Consider the following 23187-nt stretch of genomic DNA (forward strand, 5'->3'; position numbering starts at 1 on the left):
ATTATAAAATAATTTATATAGTTATTATTAATTATAATAGATTTAATGTTATTAACCCTTTAAAACCTGGATCAGCATCCATTTGCTTGTGTTTTATTCAGACACCTTTCACAAGCATTTCAACTCTTGAGACCTGAAATGGGTTGATTTTATTTCCAAAAAATGTGAAAAAAAAAAAGAAAGAGCAACTTCGTAAGTCGCGCTCAGAAAGATCACAAAATGCACTCAAGAGATATCTCAGAAGATCCACCACATGTGAGGCGGAAAACAATGTGGCGCCGAAGAGGCGTGAAGCCGGAGTATCTGTGCAGCAGAGGGATGATTGACGATGAGGAACAGGTGAGTGTGTGTGCCGTGAGCTCCGGCACCTGAAGGCCACGCCCAGCCCCTGCAGCACAGCGACAAAGGCAGAGAAACCACACAGACCACCACAGGGTTTGCTGTTTTAAAATGAATACAAATTAAATACAAAAACAGTAAAAGCTGTGAAACTACAAAATAACAAACAAAAAAAAAAAAAGAAAAAAATCACATAAAAACAAATCTAAAAAAAAAGAAGAAAATAACTAACATTGAAAATATGTCTAAATAAATGAAAAAAAATATTTATTTGACGTTTTTATGCATCTTTATGTTGTACTTCAAATGTTGGGGGAAACCTTTGTTCTTCCTGATCTGCATGACGTTAATATATATTTTAGATTTTATTTATGTTTTATTTATATTATGTTGTGGCTTCACAGCTTTTACTGCCTTTGTATTTATTTGTATTTATTTTAAAATAGCAAAACACCCTAGAAGGAATTAAAAAAAAAATCTATTTATCTGTGTATTTGTTTATACACACACACACACACACACACACACACACATATATATACACACACACACACACACACACACACACACACATATATATATATACACACACACACAGATAAATATACTGGTAAATCAGTTGTTATGTGTTACATTAATATATAATACATATTAATACATATACATACATAATACATATTATTAATACATAATTATATATATATATATATATATATATATATATATATATATATATATATATATATATATATATATATATATATATATACACACACACACACATATATATATATATACACACACACATACACATATATATGTATACAGTAGGTGGCAATATTGCGCTGTTGGATGCCAACCGCCATTTCAACCACCGAAGAAGAAGCAGCAGTGGGACCGGATGTCCTGCGTGTGCTAACAGGAGACATCAGAGACGCTGTGGACTCCGGTGTATTGCTCAGTCGCTGTTGGACGCGGTGTCTTTTTCCGGTGCTGCGGCGGCGGGAGGACACGCTGCGATGGCCGGCAGCAGGCTGGAGAAGTTCAGGAGCGTTTATACCCGGTAAGAACCGAGTTTACGGTGTTAGCGGCTAACAGTTAGCCGCGCGCTCCGTCCGGTGAAAACACCGATAAAAGCTGCCGCTCCGCGGAGATGACGTGTTGTTTATTTGTTTACTTTTCGCTGTCTCGCGGAGTAAACAACAAGCCGTTAACCGGGTCAGACCGGGGCTCGTGCGGCAGCGGCGGCGACACTGACGTCAGCAGCTGCCACGAGCTGAAAAGCCGTGACAGTGACGTCACAGTGTCCATCAGACGCCGGTGTCTGGGGACAAAAAAGACAGACGAGACACGCGTGGACCTGACAGAGGGACATCAGGGGGACATGGGGGACATCAGGGGGACATGGGTGTTGAAGGACACCGTGTGATGACATCATAGCAATGCGACCAAGACTGAAGTCATGTTTTGATTTTGGGACTCCAAAACAATTATTTCTTATATATAAATATAAAAATATACACATATAAATAAATACATTACATACATTATATTATATATTATATATTATATATATTATATATATATAAGCTTTATGCAGATCAGGATGTGAGATCAAAGGTTTTTATTTTTTTTCCAACATTTGAACTATGTCGTAAAAATACATAAAAAATAATCTAATAAATAATATTTTTTATTTATTATATTGCCTTTATGTGACGTCATCATATGATTTATTATAATTATTATTATTAATAATTATAATAATAATTATTATTTTGTGGTTACACTGCTTTTACTGTTTTTGCCTTTGTATTTGTCTTTATTGTAAAAAAGCAACAAGTGTGTGTGTATATATCTATCTATATATATATCTATACACACACACACACACACACATATATATATATATATATATGTAACGAGAGTTCACTGAAAATCAGCAGGATGCGACGCTCAGAAACAGTTTGCAGCTTTCTGTCATAACTCTGTTTTGTACCTTCAGTCATAACTTGCATATATTTGGCATTTTGCATAATTTGCATACATTTACACAAGTACTTTTGACAGTTACACAGTAAAAGTCCTAAAAACACAATTTTTCTATGCATGTGTTTATGAATATTGTACAGTTTCTGAATGATGTGAAGTTATTTCAGTTATTTCAGAAGCATAAATCAGAGTGAGTCATCTGTCTAATCCAGTCACATCAGCGTCCTCGAAAACATCTTAATTGTATGAAAAGTAACTGAATAATTTTCCAGATTTGCGTGATGGCGTGTATCGACAGTACTCGAGCAACTGCTTGGCCAGTTTGGATTTTATCTGGGGATATTTCTGGGTGTTTTTTGACAAATTGAGATTTTTAAACCAAAAGTCTGCATGTTTTAACTGCAGTTTGGCTGATTTTAAACTCATTTTTATTCAGTCTAGATGTTTCTGAGGACGCTGATGTGACTGGATTAGACAGATAACTCGCTCTGATTTATGCTCCTGAAATAACTTCACATCAGTTAGAAATTGTACAATATTTCTAAACAAATGACTGCAACAATTGTATTTTTTTGACATAGTATTTATCTAAATGTTTGCAAATCAGGAAAATTATCCAAATTGTCCAACATATGTAAGTCAGCATCTGGTGGTTTTGTAATGTTGGGACCAAAACTAAATATTTTTAAGACAAAACTTTGGAGAACTCAACATTTCGGGGTTCACCATCAGCTGGCAAATAGACAGTGTTGTTGTCTGAGGTTTGTGTGTTTAAAACTTGTCAGAAAGGGTCTTAAAATGTTACTAAACTCACTAAAAACTAACCACAGTGCAAGAAAAAGATCATTTTTCATATGTTGAAGCACCTGAGGCCGTTCAGCTTCAGTGTGATTATTATTCCTCTCTGTGCAAATCTTTGCAAACGAGTGATTTATCTGTGAAATACCGTTTAAATGATCAGTACCGTCCTGGCGTGATGGGCAGGGTTCGAGATCTGATGCGCTCGGGGGTCATGAAGCCGTCGCAGAAACCCATCTGGTTTGACGTGTACGAGGCCTTCCCACCCAAGAAGGAGCCGCTCTACGTGAAGCCGCTCAGGAGGTTTCCGAAGACGGACGACGCTGTGCCCGAAATCTTCTACCGAGAGGATCAAATCAGAGCGTAAGTCAGGCGGCCGTGTTTCTGTGAATATTGTGAGGCGACGCTTGGATCAGGGCAGCTGTCCTTTGTGCTTGATTGTGTCTGTTGAGGGATTTCAGACTCAGGATTTTTCAGACAGATCTCGACTCGGATCAAAGATCAGGCGGATCCTCAAAACGTCTGAAAAAGCAAAAATGAATCCATCTAAAACTCAGTCATATTTAAATAAATCTTTCAAAATAATAAGAAATGCTAAAGACATGGGAAGAAGGATATTAAATTTTTTTACCCTCTAAAATCTAAAAAACAAAAATATCTGTTTTTTAAATAATTAACTGAATGCCTCTTGTATTAATGTCACAGCCATCAGGATGTAAGAAGAGAGGGTTTTTTTTCCCAAAATTTGAAGTAAATCGCAAAAATATATGAAAATATATAATAAATAATTATTTTTTAATATATTTGGTCATATTTTTAATATCTTATTTATTTTCAAAATATTTTTATAGACTTTCTTCTACCTTATTTAATTTATTTTCATTTATGTTATTTTGTGGCTTCACAGTTTTTGCAGTTTTTGTATTTATTTTAAAATAGCAAAATCTACAAAATCCAAGAAATTAAAAAAAAATCTCTGTTTGTCTATATTTGTATGTTTTGCTCATTTAGGATTTTCAATTTTTATTTATGTATCCCGTTTCATATCTTAATTATTTTCATTAGAGACTTGTTTAACATGACGTTGTCCTCTTATTTATTTGTTTTGTTTTGTTATTTTGTGTTTTTATTGCTTTTACTGATTTTTTTACTGAAGGATTAAATGATGTGCTTTATATGGATCATTATGGCAGGTCTTTTTTTCTTCTTCCAATTTAAAGAAAGTAGCTACAAACAGATCAGGGTGAGTTTTCATTTTAAAAATGTCTGACTGTTTTTGAAAATTGAGCTCCACAGATAAGGACGCAGCCAGGGACCAAAAAAATGAAGAAAAAAAGGCATTAATTTGTTAAATAAATGCGTCTGTGTCTCTTACAGGAAGTTCTATGAGCAGTTTGGGACGGGTCCCTGGGCCTTGGATCTGTCCAAACCGAACTTTGTCTCTACGTGTCAGAGGTTCGTGTTTTCTCCTCCTTTATTGATTGAAAATGTACTTGTATCAGAGGGAGGGATGGGGAGACCCGCTTCCACTTTTTAAAAAAACGTGAACATTTAATGACGTTTTAGCTCGTGGATACCGCTGTGGAGCGCCATGGGTCCAATAACGTAACGTTACATCTCGAGTGGAGTCATTTAAATCCAGTCAGCGGCCTGCGTACGCCGATATTCAGTCAAGTTAAATTTGCTTTCACACTGATGTCGTTTTAGTTTTCGGTTTGATCCGAACCAAAATGACAGGTGTGAAACCTTCTCTGGACCATGGTCCGACCAAAGGAGGCGGTCTCGGTCCGGATCAGACTGAACCACGGTTCGGCTCGTGTCCAGTGTGAAATCCTTGTTTCGAAAGGTTCGGACCTTCGTATCAACGACAGGAAATCACAGCAGGCTAACACCGACGTTACCAAAACGAAATGAGCCGCGGACGCAGATGGAGACCTGGTTCAGGTGTGAAAGCAGAAAGAAAAGTCCAAGACTCTGTTGAAATGTTAAAATGCCTTTATCTCTGCAGAATGGCCATAAATATCCGTAAAAACACTGCGTTTCGGCACAGAAGCCTTCGTCAGGGAGTCAAAAAGCTTGTATAACTGCCCCGAGGAGATCTGCGACTCTGCGACTCTGCGATCAGCGCCTGATAAATTTCCTTAAAACATCCGGAGCTAAAATGATCAAAGCTGAGTGTGCGCTGCTTCAGTATGTGACAGTATTCAGCCTCTCATATTCATGCCGTGTCGCTAAATGTTTCTTCTCCTGGAGGTTCGTGGAGAAGTACATGGACTTAGAGAGCCGGAGCGACCTGGATGAGGCTGCGCTGTTCGAGGAGACCTGGAAGAGTTTCCTGTCCGAGGGCATCGTGCTGAGACGCAGAGGAACTGCTCCCGTAAGTCCTGCTCAAAGTAGAATACTACATCGGGCTGCCACGTAATATTTCATACCTGTACGCAGTAGTAGTGGTATTTTATTCAGTCATCAGACATAATACAATAAACACAAACGGTATAGTCAGTATAAACAAAAACAAACAGCGTGTGACGTGGTGGCTGAACAGGCAGAAGCAAAATACTTAAATATATCAAACCCACATCCATTTACTTCAGCCACCCTTCAAAATAAAAGAAAAAACAACAGCACTTGTAACTGTCAAAAATTGCTTTACAAACAAACGTTCTTTTGAAAACCAGAAGTGAATTCCACATTTTTAAACTCGTACTTGCATCATGTAATAATTTGACCCCAATAATAGAGATACGCCTCCTTTGTAAGTTTACTGTGCAAAAAGCTAAAAAAGGCTTTTCAAACACCGCTCAGATAGGGCTGGGCGGTAAAGCGATAACGATATCAATCGTGACTTAACTTTTCCTCGATGAAAATTAATGACTTTAAAACTGGAAAAAGTCTTCAGCCCTGAATAATGTTGCAGCAGGTGTCTGTCCCTGCAGCTCTGAGCACACACTCACAGTCCTGCCTCCGTCCTGCAGGTGTCAGCAGAGCCCAGGGACGCAGCGCTCGACCTGAAGCTCACAGACCTGCTGGCGGAGCAGCAGTCGGCCGCTGCAGACGGTGCAGACGGTGCAGATGGCAAAGAGATGACAGACGCCACACACACGCCGTAGACCTGCGATTCTTCACCGCAGATCTTCTGTCTGACTCTGAGAAGTTGAGTCGTTTCTGCTGCTCGTCTGGAGGTGACGCTCGCCCGTTCAGACGGCTTAATTTAACCGCCAAGTCATGACGTCAGTGCTGCTCCCCAACATCCGGAGCTGCTCGGACATCAGCTTCATGTTTCCTAAACGTGGCTCTGCAGCCGCAGCAGGACGCTGGGACAAAAAGAGAAATAAAGTCAACATCATGCAGTGGACATTAGTCCACAAACACGCTGTGAATTCTGGGTAACTGTGTGTGGAAATGAATGTGAAATTAAAGTTACTCTTAATACGTGTTAATATCTCGTGGGATCATTAAGTGTTTTTTAACCTTTGAATCGCTCAGGGGCCACTTCGCATAATCACAGGAGCTGCGTTTTTGTTTCGAGGATTTTAGGACATTTCTCAGATTTAAGGATGCTTTAAGGATTTTAGAACGGTTTGAGGAATTAACATGTTTCTAAGATTTAAGGACATTTCTAGAGTTTTAGGACATTTCTTAGATTTTTGGCTGCTTCTGTGAGTTTCAGAATATTTCTCAGGTTTAAGGAAGGTTCTAGAATTTTAGACACTTTTAGGATTTAAGGACATTTTTAGGACTTAAGGGTGTTTTTAATATTGTAGAAAGTTTCCAGGATTTTAGGAAATTTCTCAGGTTTTTTAAAGTTTCGAAGATTTTTGGACGTCTCTAGGATTTGAAGGCATTTTATGGGTTTAAGGCCGATTTTAGAATTTTAGGACATTTCCAGAATTTAAGGATGTTTTTTCGATGTAAACTCAGGGTGGTAAAACCATTGAAAATAAACAAACAAACCAAAAAATCAGTAAAAAAAAAAATACACAGTGAAAAGGATACAGACGCTAAAATATGATCAAAATTCTTTAATACATTGTATTAAGTTCGAGGCAAAGGAAAGAGATCTTACAGAGAAAGGAAAGAAATATCCACCTGGAAACACTACGAAACGTTCCCTGCACGTTTAAAACAACCATAAAATCACAACAGATGTGTTGCCAGTAAGCGTTGATGCTTCCTGATGAAATGGCTGAAGCGTCGACATCCCGCCTAAAGAAAGTGTCCGTCTCTATTGTGCACCTGCAGAGATGATACTGTCAGCTTAATGGAAAGACTGATGGTGTCACAGCGACAGAGGAAGCAATCCTGCAGCCGAAAGCCAAACTAATGAACACGCAGGAAGAAAGGATGAGCAGAGGAATGAGAGGAAAGCTGCTCACTGCTGTCTGCTGCCGGAAGACACGTTTCCTTTAACCCCAAAATTTAAACTCTGATACAAAATAAATCTGACGAAAACTCGCAATTTCAAAAAAAAGCTTTTTCACGCTCGCTTGAGTGTGTATTTCAGATTTTTGAAAAAGTTATATTTCGCAATCAGTCTGATTGTCCGCTTCAGCGCCGAAATGTCCGAAAGTCCGTCTCAGCGAGGGACATGTCCAACAGCGCACACCATGGTCAAATGAACTATGAGGGCAAAAAACAAACCACAAAAAAGCAAAAGCAACATAATCACTCATTAATCGTAATCAAGGTAAAAATGTTCTATTAATCGTGATTCTGATTTAGGTATGAGGTTCGGACCTTTGCTGGGAGGAAATTTCAGACATCTTTGAATTTTAGTTGAATGATTTAGAGTCATGCATTTGGAAAACAAACAAAAAATGAAAATAAAAGTAGATTCTTAAGAAATCCTCGGTGTCTTTGTCCTCTGGCACAATGACAGCGCTGTCACAATGATATCTCATCATCATGTCGGCGGTGCCTCAAAGCGGAATAATTGTTTTCCCTTTCCCATCACTTAGGATAAGGCCCAGCATGCCACTCACTTTGACGGACAGCTGTGATATTATGTGGAGGGGCTGGCAGTGCAGAATGTGAGAGATCATCTTTTCTTCACATTTGATAGGCCAATATGCGGTGTATCACATCACCTAATTTGCAGCTGTTATCAGAGGTTCGATTCCCTGCATTCTTCACATTTTGCACAAACTTGTTCAAAATCATCCCTTTTTTCTTTGGTTCGCACGAGCTGAGTTGAAAGTGAGGTAGAAAAGAAAATTAAATAGAAGGCTTGCATGAGCTTTAAGGCCCGTTTCACACAGCAGCACGCGTGAGCAGTGTGTGTCGGCAGCCTCCCCGACCTGCAGCGTGTCTCATGCTTGTGGTGTTTACAAATGTGGCGTTGTTGCAGCATCGCGGCCTGCTGCTATGAGATCTGTATTTCCTTTTAAAAGCACAAATTTAACTTTATTTTACTTTTTCTACTTATTTAACTTTTAAAAGCACAAATTCCACTCATGTATGACGTTGTGCAGCTCTGCATAAAAACTCGGTGAGCCAGCGTTCCTGTAGATGTGCTGCAGGTGAGAGTGCATGCTGCTCACACACTGCTGACGCGTACTGTGTGAAAAGAGTCAAAGAGGATTACCAGTAACATCGTAATATGAGGAGCACGAATGTCCCTATTGGATGTGGCGGCAGGAATGGTGGATGGATCCTACAAACACCGGACTTTCACGCAGGAGTCCAGCGTTCGCTTCTGATCTGGATTTCATGTTTTGTTTTTCTGCACCTTAACGTGTGCATTTGATGGCGTCCCGGCGTTTGCTGCCATGTGCTTGAGCTGCCGAAACATAACCACGTGCAGCGTATTATTACCACAATGTCACAGTAACGCCATCCTGGAACGGCAACAGCAGAAGGGTTTCTAGAGTGTAATGTGTAGATGCAGAAGTTCATGTGATGATTTGGGATGAGAACGCGTTGTTTCTTCTCAGCATGCAGCCCACGCTCCACAATATTTCATAGTACAAGAGATATTGTGTACTTCGAGCTATCGTGAGGTGAATGATAGAGTTGTGGAGTTCAGTCTCATATCGTCAGGAGTCACGGGGGGGTGCTGCTTGTTTGTATTCCTTCTTGTTATTACAAATTTTCCCTCTGGACACTCAGTGTGCATTGTTACTCTAATTTCCATTTTTACATGTTATAAAAGGAACAAGCAACTCAACCCGAAACTTACGGTTCAATCTTTCCAAAAGTGCCTGTAGGTCGGTCCGTCTCTGAACAGGGCACTGCAGCACCCACCGAAAAATGGGGACATTTATAGGAAATGTGGTCAAGTGTCTTGAGGCGCACACACTGTTCCCAAATCCCAAAGTCATCCTGTGTTGACGACACATGATGAGATATTGATTGGCTGGGGTGAGACAGCTGCAGGGTGATGAGTTACGGCAGAGACGATGTCTGTGATCGGTCCACAAGGGAGCAGCAGAGCCATGATCTGAGCTCTCGCTGATGAGGGACACTCAGTGGGTGGACACCAAACACACACACTCACACACACACTTCCACACTCACACAACCATGTTTTTTAGTAGGTGCAGTAACCTTTTTTACTCTGACTTAAGCATTTATTTGTGAAACAATTTTCAGAATAAATGCTGCGGGTTGTCTCTGATGAACTAAAAATGTCAGTTTTTTTCCCACTTTTTTTAAACATGACCTCTGTTGCCTCTTTGTAACTGATACAGTTTTCCCATCAAAATTAGAGCGTGCAAGTGGGTTTTTCAAACACGGGTAAACCTACGAAATACTGCATTCCCACTGCCAGTGAACACAGCAAGAGGCTGCCTTTCTGTCAGCTGTTGAGAGTGTGTGTGTGTGTGTGTGTGTGTGTGTGTGTGTGGTGGGGGGGTTGAAGGTGTGTCCGTGCAGACATGCAGAGAGCAGGTTAACAGCAGACAGCAGCAGAAACAGAGGTCTTGGAGGTCTTTTCTTCTCTTGATATATCTCTTCCTTATTCAGCCTTTCTTTCAAACTCGGTGCAGATGTGTTTAAATCGGTGTTTTAGCTGCGTAGAAGGGAAGGGATGGTAATAAGTGACGGCACATCATTGCATCTCGTGTTCACCCAAGTGTTGCCTTCCTATCAATGCCAATCTCAGCCGTAGACGATAAAAACCCGTGTCCACTGGAGAGTCTTTTTGCCGATCGTACGCATTCTCATTGCATTAAAGAAACAGATGTTAGCGGGTTTGTTGTGCAGTGGAAATGAGGCCTAAACTACTTTTCCTCCCTGGAATGTGAAAAAAAGTCTCAAAAATGGGCAGGGCTGAGTGGAGGGCTAAGACGCGCCCAGTCATCCAACTGTGCAGCCTCTCGATCCACAGCACCTCCCTGCTTTATTTCTGTTGTTTTGGTGGTAACAGATGCCGTACAGATGAACACTGCTTCAAGATACAGCAGTGCAACAGATGTAATGTAAAATGAAGCTCATTTGCAGCCTCACTCCCTGGTTAGACTTTTAAATCCAACAGTGTCAAACAGTGTTTTTCTCTTTCATGGGCCTGTAAAAGAAAAGCTTTCTGTGTCTTCGATGACCTGCTGTGTCTGTGTGTGTGTGTGTGTGTGTGAGAGTGTGTGCTCTGCTGTTGCTGGATAAAATGCGTCTTCTCCTGATGCTCCGTGCAGCAGCTCCGTCCTCGCGCTGGCCCAGGTGCAGGATAAATGAAACAATAAGAGGCGTGAAAGTGGTAAATTCACAGGAGTGGAACGGTCACTCATGGAGAGAGGTTTGGAGGGCTGGATTTGCAGTGTCACGCCCCTCCAAACAAGCCCGCGATAACAGCAGACTGAATACATCAGTGAGTCCCCATGACAACTGAAGAGGAACAAATGTCACGCTGTGCACTGGATGACTGGCAGGCATCCGCTCCCCTCATCCACAACCACAGCCAGTCATGGCAAATACCACAGGATGCATTATGCAGATGCTATAGTCGCAGCACAGCAGTCCGCAGAGAGAGGAGGGCTGACGCTGTCAGAGGTCTGACAATTCTGAGCTTTATGCCCTGACAGCTGTTAGGCTCATCCAAGTGTGTTTTCTATTTGGATCGATTAAAACGTCCATCTCCACATCGTCATTTGATCTCATATTCAGACTTATTTTTACTTTCAACTCTGCAACTGACGTAAAATGATTCTCGCTTCAGTTTACTATTTTTTCTTTTGTACAAATCTGCGTTTTTGTCTTCAAACAACACAGAAGACGGCACATTGCTGCACTCGCATTTAGGTCTGTTGATTTTAGAGAATTATTGACCTTTTTTTCCTTTTAGGAAGACCAAACTTACTGTTAGACCCCATGTCGGAATTTTTCAGCTTCAACTCTAAAACCACATTTACATTAAAACTTTTGGTATAATACCTTTGCAATCAAAAGCAACACCTACAAACCTGATTATGCCGCCTGTAACATCCGTGCCCATCCCAACGCGTCACATGGTGCCGCTTTGTCAGTGACCTTCAGCGTCTACTTATGGCGTTTTAGGTTTCCTGCGTCAGCTGTTTACGCTCCAGGATGTCGTTACCGTGATGTCAACAAATGCACACATTGTGGGATGAAGCAGCACGGTCCTTATGCTTAGCAAGCACTGTCGCGATGGTTAGGTTAAGAGGGCACATGGTGAATTGTAAAAACAAGAAAGCAAACTCCAAACTCCAAACTCCTGCACAAAAGTCTGTTTGTTGCTTTTAAAAAATGCTGCCTGAGACACTGTGTGTTATATAGTCTCATGGAGTTTTTATTACTGGGTGAGTGCAGTAAGTGTCATGTGCACAATCTGTATTCAGTGTAACTGGGACTTTGTGTAGCTGCATATCTGGTGTTTTTGTTCAGGCTGTTGTGTTTTTAATGGTATGGTGTGATTATTGTTTTTGTTGTAAGTGTGGAGGCATTATCTGTACAGCACTGAAGACAATAACAAAGACAATAAAGTGTATCGTATTGTATCGTATCGTTTGTGGGACCCATCATGCTCCTCATATTACGTGCTTACTGGCAGCGTTATTACCTGATGCTGTCCTTCAGCGTTTCATGCACACGTGACATCAACACCAACAGTTCTGCCCGGGCGCTTTCTCATTTGACGCCGTCCAGCTGTGTTCTTGTTGGACGTGAAAGGTGGCTTTTGATGTCACGCTCGTACGCTGACCGCACTGACAGAGTTAGAGCGAGCTGAGCCCTTATATGCAACCTGTGGTGAATCGTATTTACACAGAAAACATAAACAGACACATACAAAGACATAACTTATGGCTCCTACACCATCCACAACTTTTCACAGTCGAAAGCAAAACATTCGTAGTGAAGTGACCTGAATGCAACCATCCTGCCTGGTGGAAACGCAGCTTAACAGAGCCATCATTTGTGTCTCTGTGGTTCATGAGAACAACTGAAACAACCAGCCAAACATGGGCTTAAGTGGGGCTGTTTTGTATGAAATGTATCCATTACTTGCATCTTTAATTTATATTAACCTTGTCGCTTTAAAGGAAAACTTTTAAAAGATTTCCATTGGGGTGCTCAGACGATTGCTGAATGTGTTGGAACATTTAAAAGCCAAACAGGTGACAGCTTTTCTGTTTGGCTCCTCAGATGTGGTTTTACAGTAGAAAGGATAAAAAATCTTGATAAATTCACTGCATAAACGATCTGTAAACAGCCACTATTCGTGCTTTGGTCTCGAGCAACCAATCATCCTCCTTCAGCTAACACAAGCAACATCCTTGTTTCACTGTTTAATGCCGTTGTCTAACTTTAATGTGGTTAGTGAACAGAAAGTTGGGGAATGAATTGCATTTGTGTCCTATGCAGATTTCTGTGTGCCTTCCCAGCTGATGATGATTGGTGTGTTATTGCTCGCCGGGGCATAACAAATCTGTTATGTTGTTTTGCTTGCCATAATTCAATTGCCGCACTGTCACAAAGGTAATTATCGTTTATTTATTTTGATGCCACGAGCACGAGTGAGAGTGCACCTGCTGCCTCCGGCCTGCAGTGAGTGCAGGTACTCTGAAGGAGTCAGGAGGTCGGCAGGTACAGCTGATGGCTTTAGTGAGCGGTGCCATTAACAAAATCTGAAGAGTATTGTAATTTTTTTTGTATTTAAAATATATGATTACTTCTTGCAGGCCTGCAGATTGTAGTTGGATGAAAGAAGTGAACAATTTCATGTTTGTGTGTTATTTTATGTTTTCTGATTTTGAGATTAAAGCTTTAATATCTCCCTTTGCAGTGGACTCGCGTGTCGAAATATCCTTTTGCATCTGCTCTTTAGGTACCAGGATGCTGCTATCATCAACAAAAGCACATGGTGAGATAATGCTGCACGTGGTTATTTTTAGGCAACAAAGGCACATGCTGGCACCAATGGGTAGGATTACACAAAAAAGACAGATAATTGGACAGCGTCAGGCTGAAATGCTGCCGGTTGTACATAAAATAAGGAGCATTAAAACCCCGGACTTTTAAGCAGGAGTCTGGTGTTTGCTTCTTGTATGAATGTGATGTTTTTTTTCTACATCTTACCATGTGCCTCTTTTTTCCTAAACTTAACCATCCGTCCCAGCACGTGCTTTCGTTGTCCAACCATAACCACATGCTCCGCAATCCCACCGCGTGCTTGTGTTGACATCATGTTAGCGGCATCCTGGAACGTCAACAGCAGACGCAGGATATTTTGAGTATAATATTTAGAAGTCCGCTGCAAAGCACTATGTGACGACTTGAGATGAGAACGCGTTGAAGCAGCCTTACAGTTAAAACAGGTGTCCCTAAAACCACCAGTGTCCCCACTGTAAAGTTTTCAGAAGATCTCATTTCATAAACTCTGGAAATACATTATATTTTCCCATTTTGGTCCCATGAGTAACATTAAATATTGAAGCCATCAGAGGAAAGGGGGACAGTGATAAAGGGGCCGTTATTAATTATAGCTTTAAATAAATAATGTAACCTCATCTGGATCTATCCGTCTCTGCTGCTGTCCTTTCTTTCATTTCCTGTGCCGCCCCCTTTTACACTGCTGGTCTATTGTTAAATAGACATTTTGTGATGATCCAGGCAGACTTGGTTGGTGGGAGAAATTAAGTTTTTCTATTTTTAAGGGTAATTTTGTCTCCTTCGACTTCTCAAGAGTAGCAGTGTGATATAAAGTGTTTAGATCTATAGATAACCATGGCTTTGGCAGGACCACTGCAGCTTATAGTTTCTACAAATTTCCTCTGAGCAGACCCGCTGAGCTCCTTCAAGCATCACAGCAAAGCTTTAAATCCTGAGATGGATTGAACGATAAAATCACAGCTTTTGTCTCTGTTTTCTTGTTGTCTGCAGCTCTACTTTGAGTCACGGGGCTTTCCTAACTCCCAAATGGTCAAATAAGAAAAAAAATGCCAATCACGCACACTTGGAGTAAAAATCCAGATCCTCAAATAGTTAACGTCACATCTTTCTTTGGTCACCATCTCCACGTGGCTTTGGTCTGTGGTTGGCGACTGACCTCAGGCTCTCGGGGATAATCTTATCAGCCTTTGGTTTAGCAGAGGAACAAAAGAAGCCAGGAAACAGTGGAAGGTCTGATAGGCCGCTGATGGCTGGGCTGTCTCGCCACAAAGGCCGTTGCCATGACACTGATCAATGGCAGTTGTCTTGTATGACAGGGAGTCATGGGTGGACAGATAAATGTGGATGTGTCTGACGGATGATGGACAGTCCGATGTTTAGACATGCCTTGTTTTACTGTGGCCTGTCTAAGTCAGATCTTTTGGATTAAAATTTCAGTGTTATTCAATGCTCGTGACTGTTGAAATGTAAACAGCCTAGCAGGTCCTAGCTAAGACCCTAATGTCCAAAAAATCCTAGAAACGTCCTAAAATCTAAGAAATGTGTGAAAATCCTAAAATACGTCCTAAAATTCTAAAAATGTCCTGAAGTCCAAATAACATCCTAAAATCTAAGAAAATTGCCTAAAGTCCTAGAAACATGCTAAAATCCTAGAAATGTCCTTAAATCCTAGAAACATAAAATCCCCGAAAACATGAGAAATGTCCTAAAATACTAGGAAGGAGGAACATAATCGTGCTCGCGCATATGTTTGTTTTTACATTCAGAGTTGAGGTTAGTTCTCATGACTTCCCAGAAACCGTTAAGCTTCTAAATGCAGAGATGAACACAGTGTTTGCGCACTTTGTTTTTGTTTCTATATTTAAAGGAGCACAGTGGATTGAGCTGTAAACAAAGCACACTGTGTTACTGCTCAATTATCTTTCATTTTTCTCAAACCTCCTATAAACCAAGTTGTCAGTCAATGTGAATGTGTATTTTCTGTTTCTCTGCTCCAAGGTGCATGTATGTAGATGCAGCAGCCAGCAGCTCCTCAAATTTTTGCTATTTTGTTATATTTTTTCTATTTTCGACTCCATGGCCGCTCCTACAGAGGCACGACTTTTCTATGACAGAGAATCACTTATCAACATCTGGAAAAGTTGCGTGGGGTTTGGACTGAATGCAGCAGACTGCGAGAGGATCCCCACTAACGGCATTGGCTGAACGGCCAGTCAGACCAGAGGGGAGAAATAAAACGAAAAGACAAAGAGAGGGAGGAGAACCGGCATCAGGGCGAGGCTGACCCGACTTGGATCGAGAGCTGTTCCACTACCAAGCCTTCTTTTGGCTAATGTCCAATCACAGGAGAATAAAGTGGACGAGATGTGATTGAGGCTCACTCAGCAACGAATCAGAGACTAATCTGCACACATCTTTACAGACACATGGTTAACCCCTAACATCCCAGATCAAGCTGTTGCACTGGATGGGTGGACCTTTTCCAGAGCCGACAGGACTCAAGACTCTGATGCAAATTGAGAAAATGCACTGCAGGAATTCAATGAAGCCATCAGCAGCTGATTTTAATCAACTCATCCTTCAACTCCAAAGATGTAGCAGGATCAAGGACAAATAAATCTACCGTCTACCTTCTTCTTCCTCCACACAACCATCATTGAATCTGTCTCACTTTCCGTCTGAGGACGACGACCAAAGATTCGCTATGTTTCTGAACCGATTGTCATCTTTCATCTGGGACAGTTAAAAATAGCACAGTGCATCGCCAGCGTGAGTGTCAAATGTTTCCCCAAGAATCAAAACTGAGCACCACAGACCAAACCTCCTCTCTGAGCAACAACGTTTTGTACCCGCTCGTAATTTAGCCTCAGTCGTCTGTGGAGAGCTCACTCCTGTGCTGGCTGATTGGGACCCATAATTACTGTGCTTTGTTAATAGCAGGTAGTGTCAGGTGTTTAACATGAGGCTGATTGGAGTGTGTGTGTAAGAAGATGATTGGGATGCCTCATAGGGCAATGTTAAATACTCGTCAGTAAATCCTCCGTGCAGAGAGAGTGGGGGTGTGGTGGCTCCAGCGTGGAGGCCCACAGGTCTGCTGCAGACATTCAGGACCTGCAATCAACTGACGGAGGATGCTGCAGCAAGGTGCTTGAGAAGGGGCTGATTAAAATATTTCAGGACTGTCTTCACAGATTTCTGACAGCTTAAGATCTTTATTGGAGGATATTTTATGCTTCTTCGTGTAAAAGGAAAGAATTGTTATTGGAGGTTCTCAAAAAACAGCCCAAAGTAATACTGGGGATGCAGTGTTTGTCAGTTACGCCCCAAAGCTTTGGAAAGCTTTAGAGAAGCCAACTCGCTTTTTTTTGCAAGAAAACTATTTATTTCATTTATTTATTTATCAAAAAGGGATGTAAATATGCTGGAGTTAGCAGGACTGCTAATTTACATCCGTAGTTCTGTGGCAGGTATCTGACAATAGAAATAAAGATGAAAATAAAAACAAAAGGAAAGACAAAAAAAAACTACAATACAATAATTCATACAAAACAATATATATATTAATTCATACAATCTACATGAGGGTTTTATTGTGTCTTTAATGTCTTCTATGTCTTTTAATGTGAAGTCGTTGTAATCATTTTAATTTTTTTCTTGTAAAGCACGTGTAACACCCGCAAACGTAATAAAAACCCACAAACTTAATAAACCACGACTGTAATACAAATCTGCAGCTTTTCATGTTATAATCCCACAAACATAATACATTTCCCACAAATGTAATAGCAGTTGCTTGCGACAGACACAATGCGAGATTTCTTGAAAATGTCCAAAAAAAAAACATCTAAAGGCTACTAAGTCCAGAAAAGACGTAGTATAGATGTCTTTTGTGATTATGATGATTAAAGAAATCTCTTACTTTATTTACTTTCCCTTATTTAAAAGAATAAGGGAAAGTAAAGAAGGTTAATGATTTCTTTTAAATAAGGGAAATGAAATATGGTTGTTTTTTTCAAGAGGGAAAGTAAAGAAGGTTAATGATGTCTTTTAAATGTGTAAAAGTGTAAATAAATAAGTTGAATGACTTCTTATAAATAAGAGAATGTAAAGTGACTATCTGTATGTCATTAATTTGAAGGTCTTATTTCCTGTCCTTCCCTGCGGGGCCTCTATTTTGAAGAGCTCTCAGGACGGACACGAATAACACAAACAGGTGAGATTTGGAGGGAAACACAGAAATGTTTGTCTGAGAGTTTTGATGGTTTCTTGTTGGAAAAGCACCGTACAGAAACGTGAACGAGGTACGGCATTAAAATATCACGTTTTCCAGTTTTTCTGAGTGTGTTTGTAACACGTGTGATGTTTGTGAAAAGTTGGACGTGTCTCTCTCGTTTTTGGTGCTTCGAGGGTCACATAAACAAAAATCTAACATCAAAATGTTTGTTTGGATTGTGCAACGTTTTTTCCTGACTCCCGGTGCTCTGACACGAGAGACGGCGTCGGTTTAATGTGGAGGTAACTGTTAAAACACGATGGGCTCATTGTGTGAATGTGTCCGTCCAAACGTCAGTCAGCGCCTGCATTTCCCGTGAAGGCTTCGTGGAGTTAAAATGTTGACCATTTAATCTATCAGGCCCATTTCACGCAGCACATGTCAGGAGCTGAAGGACACGGGTCGCATGTTGGGAACTTAACAAAACGCTGCACAAATCATTAAAAAGGGTCAAAACAAAATGGTCCTCTGGTTTCTAAAAGGTGGCAGTGGGAGTAAAAGTCCCGACTGCTGCCCACTGATTCTATGAAAATGATAGACTAACCAAAAGCATTGGATTCAAAACCAAAGCTGAGGTGGGAATCACTGAACAGGGGGGACAAAATGTATGGAAACTGGCCAAAGGAATAACTTCAAACACACTCAGCTCAGACTCAAAACAGAAAACACAGAGAGCCAACTGAAGGTGCTGAGTCTCAGACACACACACACAACTGAGCCGAGGAGCTGCAGTCCCTTTTTAAAGCCTCCCAGCTGACTGATTGCAGTCAGCTGAGGGAGAGCATGCCAGGTGCACCCAATAGCTCCTGATGACCTGTGGCCTGGATCCTGACAAATCTGTTCACAAAAGGATCTTTGGGAATCTGTCCATAACACAGCGTGTTTCATGCACGTGCTGTCCACACATGCAGTGTGGCTGCGTCACGGCCGCAGGTATTAGTTCTGTATTTCCACATTTCTAAGCACAAATTCCTCTTATTTGTGAAGTTATATAAGCTCCTGCACGCCTGACCACCGTGAGGTTTACAGCCTTCAGCCGCTCCGCCCCCCCACCTCTGCAACCCTCTCCCACCTGACATCCTCAGCACTGACTCTTTCCACTTTTAAACCTCATCTTAAAACACATCTTTTTAAACTCGCATGTACAGTCTGATCCCCATTCAGCTCGATTTTTTTCTTGTTAATTTAACTGCTCTGCTGTTACACTGCTGTTCTTAACTGTGGCTGTCAAAACCCCCATGAAATGACTCATTTTGCTATCTAGATTCAACACATGCAGTTAACATAACATTTGGAGCATCTAAAAGAGCTGCAAGATTAAATTTTTTTTAGGCCGCCATTCAAGCTAACGCGGCGCCAAACCGGAAGTCAGTCTCCACCAGCGGGAGTTACCGTAAGTCTCTGTTGCGTATGTGTTACGGGCCACACATCCGGGGATTCTACATTTATTCTGCTTTTTTTTGCTTCCTGCATCAGTGAGCAGCTTTGAATTGCTGAAGGTGATCAGTTTAGGCTTGGAGTACGGAAGCCCTAAAAGGACATTTTCTCGTTTTCTCGCGATAACAACTTATTTTTCTTGTATTTCATCCTTACCGGTTTGTTAGCCGTGTCGTGTCCGTGGTCGCATCGGTTGCCGTAGTTACGAGCCTGTGGAAGCGGTGAGGAGGATGTCGCTGCACACAGTACTCTTTCAGATTCTCTCTTCTCAATGTTAGCTTTAAGAAAACGAAACATCAGGCCGGTAATCAGAAGTAGTGACTTTCAGAGTTGCAAAAACACAAAACAAGCAAAAACAGACTTACCTCATTAGCGTGGGGGATGGCGGCATGGCATGTCCTCCTCCTGGTTATTACAGCAGGATATTTGTTTTCTTAATCTCCAGAAAATTGTCGCTATCTCGACAAAATGGGCTTCGTTTTCCCGAGATAACGAGATAAATTGATCTGTTATCACGAGAAAACCAGCTCTGTTTTCCCAAGATGAGAAATGAGAAAACGAAGTCTTTGTCACAAGAAAACAACTGGAAATACGTCATTATCACGAGAAAACTGAGAAAGTGAAAAGAATAGAAACGTTTTAGGGCTTCCATATTGGAGATGTCTAAACTGTTTTTGGTCGGTATAGGCTTGGAGATATACAGTTAAACTGTTTTTGGTCGGTATAGGCTTGGAGATATACAGTTAAACTGTTTTTGGTCGGTATAGGCTTGGGGTTGTACTGTTGAACTGTTTTTCTTGGACAGTCTTCTAAGCTGGTGCTTACAGGTTTTCATTTGGAGGAGTTCAGGAGTGTACTGGGGCGCTGAGTGTGCAAATGAGATAGTTTTAGTGTTTGGGAATGTGCAGTTTTTCATTGATATTAACTTTTACATCATCTTAATCTGGTGACAACTTTGAGAAAAGAGTAAGAAGGCAAATTGTTGATCACAAAGAGAACAGGGGAAGAGTCGGTAGGAGTGTGAGCACACTCAGAGCCTGGTTATGTTTTAGCGTTCATACACACATCCAGAGCTACAGGACTGCAGCAGCACGCTTTAAATGCACACTGGAGAACACAGACACTCACTAAATGAGTTCTCAAGAGACCTCCCTGCACCTGCAGTCATTTTTCAACCTTTTTTAATTGGTTGGCCACAGTCAGCTGATGTCCTGTGTGAGAGCTGCACTGGCTGTGAGCCAAGTCCCAATCTAACCATCAACCTCATTCTGACATAGCTGCACAAAGGACACGGTTTGCCTTTTACAAGAAATCTGCACTGTTGTCCTCTATTAATTCTGATGCAATACACCAAGTTTCCAAGTAATTCAGTATAGACACAAACAAGCTTTAAACAAGCGCTTGCCCTTTCTCCAGGCACTGATGCTTGCTTCTGATTTGTCCATGTTGGGATGGTGCAGTTCTCTAAAGGTATCACAGGTGTACTGTAGTCAGGCCTCTCTAATTACAAACATCTTACATGATGTCTGAGATTATGCCATGAAGTTGTTGGCTAAAGATCCAAAAAGCATACGCGGTAAAAGCCACATCTTACGATTTCTGTGCTCACACTGTACGGTCTGATCGTCAAGCCATGACCTGAGAGCTCACGTTGTACGTGTAAAAACGGCTCCTGTGGACTGTCCTGGCTATTGACAATTGTCAATAAAGATTAAAAGCTTCAAGGCAACAAAGCAACAATGTTAACAAGACAGAAGTGTGTTGCCTTGATAATACGTGCAATCCTGAGTGCCGAAACCTAAAACAAAAAGAGGTATCGCACATATGGACTCGCAGATGACTTGAGGAATGTGGCTTGTCCATTTTGCAGAGAGAAATGGACGTAAGCTACCTGTTGACTTGCTACCTGCCAAAAACTGCACTTCCTACGTAACAACCACTTGTTGCTAACATTAGTTTATTCAGGGGACGTCAAGTTTTGTGTTGTGTTGGTGTTTTTATGAACAGCCGTTGAAATTCAACCGACGACTGTTCGGGAGCAGATGATCGGTCCTTGAGTCCCAGTGTACGCTGCACGAAGCTGAAATTTGATTTTAAATCTAGAATGAGTCGTGCAGCTCAAAAATGGGCTAAAATTGTACAGCGTATACTTGGCTTTAGACTATTTTACATAAAATACATATTTTATAGGTAGTATCAAAAGATGCAGCTCAAACTTTTTTAAAGATTCTGTTAATGTTCGCCTGGTATCAGAGAGGAGCGTCAACTCGTTACGCTCCGTTTTCGTCCTCAGTCCGACATTACAAATACTCAAACGGTATTTAAAGATGATCTCGAGGGTCAGATGTAAATATCCTACTTTATCTAATGATAAGCTGATTGTGATGTTTCGAGTGCATATTTTTTAAAATGTAGTTCTCGTTGTCCGCAGTAAAAACATGACTGGAACTGATTGAAAACAGCTTTATTTCATGTTTTTTAGACAAACACATTAATTTCTGGACCAGAGTAGAGGATGGAAACCTTTCACAAACATCTTTTATTATCATTATTTGAAAATACAAATATAAAATTATACTTTCCACATCTGGGATGTGAGAGACCCCCATCCACTCTTTTTTGTGTTTTCTTCTTTTTTTTTCCTGTTTTTTCTATTTTTGATTTATTTTTTTTTTTACAACAGGGCTTGAGCAAGCCATACAAGAAGACCTGAAAGATGTTTTCAGACAGTCAGTCCATTCAGTCAGCTCTCATGGTAAAAAGTCTGTGAACATTAAAAAATGGGCAAGTGGTAGGAATGGGCAAGGCAATCAGATACCTCCAGACAAAAGGACAAACTTCTACACGATGAGACACTAATGACGGCACCACTTTTAAAAACACGAAACCTTCAAGTCAGTGTTGAGTTGTGCCAACGTTGGTAACGATTTAAATGAAATTATTAGTATTGTACGTTATACTACTGTTTCAGTATCTTTTCATTTGCTTCATGGGAAGAAATTAGCTGAGAGTGCTGGCAATGCGTGAAGCTCTTCTTTAACCCTTTGATCCGTGTGTACATAACTATCGCAAGCTACGGTGTGCGCTGTGTTTGAGTGACGAGATGTGCGGTTGGCCATTACCTAGCACTTGCCTCGAGATTCAAGTTTAAGTGGATACAGTAGTACACTCACAATATATATTTCAAAACCATCCACGTCAAATGTTTTTTTCCTTTTTTCGAGTCAACAGTTATCCAATGATGAACTTGTCTAGCGAGATGTGTAACATTCATTAGCTGTAAACTGCTGTCAATATTAAAGTACAGCAACAACAGAGCCATGCTACCTTAAAGTGCGAGCTATGAGATCAAATCCAAAAACAATCTGAAGCACTGAAGGTGAACTGCATAAGAAGATGGGGAACGGCTACTCGAAATGGCAAACAGCTCGTACTTTAAAAACACTTTATTACTCAAAGTGGTTTCGGCAGGTACAGATTCGGGTTTCTGACCTGATGTAATTATGTGTCAACTGGACGTGAATACACATACACACAGTATGTGGATCATTTACTAACATAAAGTTCAGTACGTTTACATGATGTTGGAAAAAGAGTTTTAAAATACATGTAAACATGTTAGTCCGAATGAAATCGTACTCTATTTGAAAATCGAATTCCTCAAAGTTGTACTAACACACCAAGAAAATGTGGTTGGGGTACCAAGTAAAGCGTAGTGTACATACGAAATGTGCAGCGCCAAAAAGTTATCCATGTTTTCTCCATTTAACATGCAGCCCGTATGCGAATTTTTTAGTATGTGACGTAATAGGTCAACCGGAAGATTTTCAAGTAGAAACCAGCTGAAAGGGGACATAAAGCCACCCATCGTGCGGAGTGGGACATACTCGATACTCCATTCAAATCGATTCTCCCCCAATGTTTGTGCATCGAGTTACGTGTACCAGTCCGGTCCAAAAACAGGTGGGACGCTGTGAAAAATGTTAATAAAAAACAGAATAAAACTA

At 40.9% G+C, this 23187-nt stretch overlaps 1 protein-coding gene across 1 annotated transcript; it reads left to right on the top strand.

Annotated features, from left to right (window-relative positions):
• Positions 1–1197: 1197 nt before the first annotated feature.
• mrps23 (mitochondrial ribosomal protein S23) lies at positions 1198–6569 on the top strand. The gene is made up of 5 exons (XM_042486839.2): positions 1198–1402; positions 3316–3492; positions 4507–4584; positions 5383–5506; positions 6105–6569. Exons 1-5 carry the CDS (start codon positions 1359–1361, stop codon positions 6237–6239), a joined length of 558 nt encoding a protein of 185 aa, XP_042342773.2. The 5' UTR covers positions 1198–1358; the 3' UTR covers positions 6240–6569.
• The last annotated feature ends 16618 nt before the right edge of the window (positions 6570–23187 follow it).

Source organism: Plectropomus leopardus, chromosome 6 (genome assembly GCF_026936395.1).
Source record: "Plectropomus leopardus strain MGB_pleo_1.0 chromosome 6, ASM2693639v1, whole genome shotgun sequence".
In the NCBI taxonomy this organism is placed as follows: domain Eukaryota; kingdom Metazoa; phylum Chordata; class Actinopteri; order Perciformes; family Serranidae; genus Plectropomus; species Plectropomus leopardus.

What these genes read in the sequence shown, in the direction of transcription:
- mrps23 (XM_042486839.2), top strand. Translation starts at nt 1,359, where the DNA reads ATGGCCGGCAGCAGGCTGGAGAAGTTCAGGAGCGTTTATACCCG. An exon ending in CGAGAGGATCAAATCAGAGC is followed by an intron (nt 3,493 to 4,506) that starts GTAAGTCAGGCG and finishes TGTCTCTTACAG; the next exon opens with GAAGTTCTATGAGCAGTTTG. An exon ending in GACGCAGAGGAACTGCTCCC is followed by an intron (nt 5,507 to 6,104) that starts GTAAGTCCTGCT and finishes TCCGTCCTGCAG; the next exon opens with GTGTCAGCAGAGCCCAGGGA.